This window comes from Histoplasma capsulatum, genomic scaffold (genome assembly GCF_000149585.1).
Source record: "Histoplasma capsulatum NAm1 scaffold_11 genomic scaffold, whole genome shotgun sequence".
Lineage (NCBI taxonomy): Eukaryota > Fungi > Ascomycota > Eurotiomycetes > Onygenales > Ajellomycetaceae > Histoplasma > Histoplasma mississippiense.
Genome location: NW_001813972.1, coordinates 441,514 through 447,631, shown reverse-complemented (window position 1 = coordinate 447,631; position 6,118 = coordinate 441,514). Strand labels below are relative to the sequence as shown.

Here is a 6,118-nt window from a genome sequence, read left to right as displayed (position 1 = left end):
TGCATTATCTGATGTCATAGTGTACAAGTATAGAACTTCAAATTGTGAGAGAGTCCTACACAATTGAAACCATAAAAATCAGGTTGATTGAATTACATATAAGAGGAGAGGGGGTTTCCATACAAGTTGAGAAGAACATGAAAGCTACTACCAGAGAACCAAAGAAAAGTTTAAATTTTTGAAGATCAATGAATTTGCGCTTTGGCCAAAGTCAGGATATGCCTATTGTAACAATGGAAGGTGCCAGCAAGCGCATTAGTCCTGCGGACTGGAAAGCGTGTGCTGGTTGTGTTGTTGAGTTTCCCCAATGTCCAAAAAGTTGATGTTGAAACTTGTCACGTGGACGAGGCGACTACACGGCGACAGGGCTGATCTGCTGACGTGAGCCTGGTGATTGGCCCGTGCACCGGCAACCTTGTCCGCCTAATCGCCGTGCGAGATGAGGCTGACCTGTCACTCTTCCATCAACCGCGAGGTCGGTGTCTATCTCCATCCACCATTCCATTCCCACCGGCTCTGGCCACGCCCACGCGATTGTGACATGAGCAAATCGCACTGTGTCGTATCCATGTTAGAGATACGGAACCCGTAATTCTCCACTTCACATCTAATGGAATTTTTGTCCGCACCACGAGCTGTTCGCCCTAACCCACTAGTATCTCCAACCTGGGATTTAATCATCGCAAACACTACTCATTCACCTTCCGTGTCCGATATTCAGTTACGACTCAACGATTTGCTGTTCCATTCAGCTGGCTTTCCCCACAATGGTAGGTGGGCCGCGGTGCCCCTCTGCGAATACATGCCGATTTTTATTTTTGATGTTGCCAAAGAGTTAAAAAAAAAATACTCTACTATTGAAATACCCTTGATCCAACAATTAATTTATTATGTAGTCCGGCAACTTTGATCTCCCCGCGGCCTCTGATCGCAATAATCAACCTAGAAACCCCGCAGATCGTGCACAGTACCGCATGCGTTTGAACACACGACTGCACCATTTGCAGAACCTACTTGACGCTCGCATGTCCCACTGGAGCGATCCTGTCCGCGAATACACCTATAACGTTCTTCGGCGCGAATTGCAAGCCTTGGATGACGTGGCTGATCGCCGCGCTGAGGCTGACGCTACTGACACGGGAGAGCGAATAGGATTTGAAAGGGGGTCACCAGCGGAGAATCCTGTTCCTGCAACAACCCGGTCTGGGGCTGTTCTGGACCGATACTCCTCTACAACGGGACAACGGCGCTCCCGGGTCGATGCGGTGGATCGATTAAACGTGATAATGGGCCCAAGGGATGGTGACAACCGGATAAACGCAGACCATAGCGAACTGGATAGCCAAGACGTGTCGCGGCACGTCTTTCGGGACCTGGGCTCTCTTTGGGATCTGGTTTGGCGACGCTGCCTCGCCAGTTGAGTCTTCAACTTTGGCAGCCCAGGGTCCTCCCACTGAAGGCCCGGCACGGTCGATGGAGACATAAACGGCGTAAATTGGACTCTGATGATAAGCGGGAGGGAATCTGTCGGTTTAGATACGGGCACTACGGTGAAGTTGTTCCGGGAACTTTAGAGATGGAGATCGTCAGCTGTGACGGAGGAACATACGAAGCGTCTGGTGAAAATTCATATCCGGAAAACGTTCTGCTTAACGACTCTTCAGTGTATTGCACAAAAAATGACCGGTGCAATTTAATTCTTCGCCACCACGGGGAGACCCCATTTTGCCTACAAAAGATCGTTATTAAAGCTCCAAAATCAGGATTTGATGCTCCGTAAGTGATTTCAACCCAGCCCAATAAAAAAAAGTAATTAACCGCAAAATATCCACTGATACACATCTGTTTTAGTATCCAAGAAGGGATGATATTTGTCTCAATGGCGCTAGATGAATTCCTGGAACGCACCGCCCAATATCAGATTGTTTACTCCTCATCACCTCTCAGACCTCGTCGACGACGACACCCAAGAGGTAGTTTTTCCCATCGATATCTGTCTTCAGCAAGATCACCCTTACGATCTCTGGAAAGGCCAGCAGTGTCAGGGCCAGGAACTTGGTCCGACTCGGAGAATGAGCTCACCCCTTCGTCTTTCGACTCTAGACCTATTGTTTATCGCAGCTCCTCTTCTGACTTCCGCATTACGACCCACTTTGATGATAAATCCGACGATGATATTAATGATGAAGATCCTGACGAGGCGCCTTCATCGACCGACGTTGACAGAATGCGTATGGACCAAATCGAGTCCGAAATGCGTTGCCCGGATTTGGACGTCGATAGCGATGAAGCTTCTGAGTGGATCAACGGTTTGCTAAATGGAGAACAACGTCAATTTCGACGACGAATGAGGCGGGCTGTTAATGATATAGAAGCAATTGGCAGTCTTGACGGCGGGAGAAGCCGACGGCTAGTCCCTAGTCTAATTGAACCCTCATCAACATTCCGGAACAGAGGCGCCTTGACTGATGGAAGTGAGCCAACCGCCTCTGATCCGGAAATCATGAAACCACACGCACGTTTCTTTATTAAAAAGGAGAAGAGTATGGTTAGCATCAAATTTGACCCACCTGTGTATGTAAAAATTTCGTGCCCAATCCCTATCTTATAGGCGTCATTTGCCGTCTCGCTATCCACATCTTATACTGACGAGTTGATATACAGATCGGGAAAGTTCATCCTTATCAAGCTGTGGAGTCCATTTAGCGGAGGTAACATTGACATTCAGAGCGTAGTTGTCCACGGCTTTGCCGGCCCCAGATTTTTCCCTTCTATGCGACTTAGATAGCTAGGCCTCCTTTTTTTGTTCTTTTTGTTATGCATCACTTTCCTATGTCTTTTTGTTTTGCTTCGCTCCATCTTCTTTCTTTGTATCTTGGTATCGCCCCAATTAACTCACGTTGGAAACTGTCTAATTGGGTATAATAACCCCTACGGGTACAATTTACTTAACTATTCATTTATAGCATATCATAACGTATGGAAGTATCACAGGAAATACCACTGTGAAATAAAATTCGTGGCGTGAGCTACCCGAGGCTAGAGACGAATGGGATATCTTGGCATTAGAGATTTCAGCGAGGATAATTTTTAAGCATAAAACCTTATTTAAAGCGTCCGTTCCTCGACAAAATCTTTTGATGGAATCAGTCCAGTTAAATTCTGCGTATCTCATCTCATTTTGTTGCCAATGTGATCCCTCTGGCCCTGCGAAGGCCGTCTGGTTCAGGGAACTTCCCCTCAATTTCGCTTGCGTGCTTTCTTCAAGGCTGGATAAGGGTCCATTCCACACGTTAGAGTTCTGATGTTGGCTGTGTAAATACCAACAACGTTGAGAACGGGAAAATGTGACTAATTTAGCGATCTAGCCAGGTCGGAGAGTATGTCCCTAGGCGCTTTTGTAGGTAGTAGTTGCGCAACATTAGGGACTCCTGACAAATCAACCGTGACTGTTTTCCTTGTTCCCTCTCGCAGTCTCCTCTCTCACATTGTTATTATTGTCATTATCGTTAATTGACGAGAAAATAAACAGCAATAACCCGCTGCTGCCCCAATAGCGTAGGCGGAGCATTGATAGTTTAGAGAACGCGGGGAAGTGGCGGACTTCTAGCATGAGCCAGATAGAGCCAATAATGACTTCGAGCAAGTTTTTATTTTCCAAGAGGGCATCAATGTGTCACAGGACCACGACACGGGTTGAACCATGGACCGTCCACGGGTGGTACATACATGTACATGTAAAGAATTACACATGTTGAAAACCGCTGCGCCCACCAATTCGGCTCCGCCCAAGGATAAGACGTTCGAGATCGGCCACCACGGTCGAATCAGCTCTGCTCCTCAGCTCGCCGTCTGTGGCACAAGCTTCTCTAGCGGCGTGGCTTTGTGCAATTTTCAGCGTTCGAATCTTGGTTTGCACGCTGTGCGTTTAATTTAATTCTCAGGTTGTTCGGACCCCATTCTTTTCAGCTTCCATACATATATTACGCCCTAGCCGCTTCCTTCCTGAAGCATCTGTCGATATTTCGTTGCTTTCTTTCCCCTGTGTTTCCTCGTTTCTGCTCCCGGAAACAACTTACTTCACTTGGTCCAGTCATTGTTTAATATCACCTCCTCCCTCTAGAATCCTTGGCAACGGACGCAAGCAGCTGGAACGGATCGATACCTGAGACAACACGTGGAAACGGAGAATGATCCAGGAGAGTAAAGGTACATCCTTGAAGCCATTGCGGTCGCCTGTTCTATATCACTTCAATTGTGTTAATTCTGATTCATAGAAGATGTGGAGTCCGGAGCCTCTTCCGTCGCCGCGCAGGAGGATGGCTTCGATGCCACTCTCGTAAGCACCACAGAAAGACGGTTAATGGCCAAAATCGATCTGCACCTGCTCCCCGTGCTCTGTGTGCTCTATCTGCTTGCGTTCTTGGACCGGTAAGTTTCACAGGCTCTTAGGGAGCTACACACTTTGAATGCGGCTATACACTCTACGGGACAAGAGAAAGCTGACGGCTCGGTCGCATGCAGTGTCAATATCAGCAATGCTGTCATATTTGGACTGAGGAAGGATCTTGGTATTGAATCAGGCAACAGATATAATACCGCTCTGACTATATTTTTTGTCCCATACATCTTATTTGAGGTAAGTATGACAATATTCTACTGGCTTTCGTGGAAATATGTGTTGGTCCCTGTCCCCTTCTGGGAACCCAGTTAATCTAATTACGGCTTTAGATCCCATCAAATATTCTACTGAAGAAATTGAAGCCTCACGTTTGGCGTAGGTTTCCATTCAAGCTTAAATTCTTCCATATTTCATGATTGACTAACTCTTGTATATTATAGTGTCGGGATGCATGTTTGGCTTCGGGCTTGTTACTCTTTGCCAGGGTTTAGTACAAAACTATGCAGGTCTCCTAGTCACACGATTTTTGCTTGGCTTATTGGAAACTGGCATGTTTCCAGGATGTATGTTATTGCGTTGTAGATGATGAATTTGACCCCTTGTTTCTATTCCAAGGACCCTCATGGACGGTGACGAGGCTAACTTATTAAAAGGCTTCTACCTCCTTGGGATGTGGTACCGGCGTACTGAAGCCCAGAAACGGTTCAGTTTCTTCTTCAGCTCCACTACTCTTGCCGGTGCCTTCGGAGGCTTGCTCGCAAGCGCTATTGGAAGGTTGGATGGTGTGCGTGGTTTTCTTGGATGGCGGTGGATTTTCATCCTGGAAGGGCTGATAACATGTATCGTCTCCTTTGCATTTTTCTTCGTGATACCTGGCTTCCCAGAAGAAGCGAAATGGTTAAACAAAGAAGAACGGGCTTTCATTCGGGGCAAACTTGCCAAGGATGTTGGTGCTGCGGGCCATGAGGTCTCGCTGCGTTGGAAAGACGTGCTTGATGTCTTCAAGGACTGTACGTAATTCGTCCGGGATATAACATACATCCTGATAATTGCGATGCTAATGCCGTCGCAGATAAGATCTTTGTTGGAGGACTTATGTACTTCGGCCTGATTGTGCCTGCTTACGGTAACTAACGCCCCTCTTTTCCATCACCAATCATTTTCCTATTTACATAAATTAACCAACCTCTTATGATAATAGGATACGCTTACTTCGCTCCCACCATTATCAGGACATTTGGTTATGGGCGTAAGTAGCCGCATTTCGTTCATTTCGTTGCCCTGACACACAAATGTCGATCAGAGCATTTTGTTCAATACAAGCAATCTAACCCCACCTGCTCACAGCCATTCAAACCCAACTTTACTCCATCCCTCCATGGGCCGCGGCCTTCGGCGTCTCTCTTACAGTCGCATACCTATCCGACCGCCTGCGTAACCGTTTCGCCTTCACGCTCATCCCTATTTGCATAGCGATTGCGGGATTTGCCATCCTCCTTAATGTCCACGGTGAGGCTAACGGTGCGCTTCAATATGGGGCCCTGTTCTTGATTACGTCCGGCGCATACAGTGCCATGCCAATTATCATTTGCTGGTACTCCATGAACCTCGGCGGCCATAAGCGCAGATCAGTCGGCATCGCGTGGCAGATTGTTAAACTGGCCGCGGAAGCAGCTTTCTTGGCGCTGTTTTCAGTAGTCGAATCCGGAGCCGAAT

At 47.3% G+C, this 6,118-nt stretch overlaps 4 protein-coding genes across 4 annotated transcripts in view; 2 read left to right on the top strand and 2 right to left on the bottom strand.

The window, feature by feature from the left end:
* HCAG_08393 (conserved hypothetical protein) overlaps positions 1–139 on the bottom strand; it is a gene marked incomplete at both ends in the record, with an annotated part of 1,426 nt that extends 1,287 nt beyond the window's left edge. The window contains one exon of the mRNA XM_001536561.1: positions 124–139. Coding sequence (XP_001536611.1) covers positions 124–139 — 16 coding nt within the window. The remainder of the gene's footprint in view (positions 1–123) is intronic.
* Positions 140–767: 628 nt separating this feature from the next.
* Positions 768–2,788, top strand: HCAG_08392 (predicted protein; the record flags this gene model as incomplete). The annotated part of the gene is made up of 5 exons (XM_001536560.1): positions 768–770; positions 897–1,394; positions 1,439–1,776; positions 1,852–2,574; positions 2,665–2,788. The coding sequence occupies 5 exons, from the start codon at positions 768–770 to the stop codon at positions 2,786–2,788; spliced, it is 1,686 nt and encodes a 561-aa protein (XP_001536610.1).
* A 915-nt stretch (positions 2,789–3,703) lies between these two features.
* Positions 3,704–5,536, top strand: HCAG_08391 (conserved hypothetical protein; the record flags this gene model as incomplete). The annotated part of the gene is made up of 7 exons (XM_001536559.1): positions 3,704–3,911; positions 4,278–4,431; positions 4,525–4,639; positions 4,732–4,777; positions 4,843–4,965; positions 5,056–5,412; positions 5,475–5,536. The coding sequence occupies 7 exons, from the start codon at positions 3,704–3,706 to the stop codon at positions 5,534–5,536; spliced, it is 1,065 nt and encodes a 354-aa protein (XP_001536609.1).
* A 284-nt stretch (positions 5,537–5,820) lies between these two features.
* Positions 5,821–6,021, bottom strand: HCAG_08390 (conserved hypothetical protein; the record flags this gene model as incomplete). Its single annotated transcript, XM_001536558.1, has 1 exon — positions 5,821–6,021. One exon carries the CDS (start codon positions 6,019–6,021, stop codon positions 5,821–5,823), a length of 201 nt encoding a protein of 66 aa, XP_001536608.1.
* Positions 6,022–6,118: the final 97 nt, after the last annotated feature.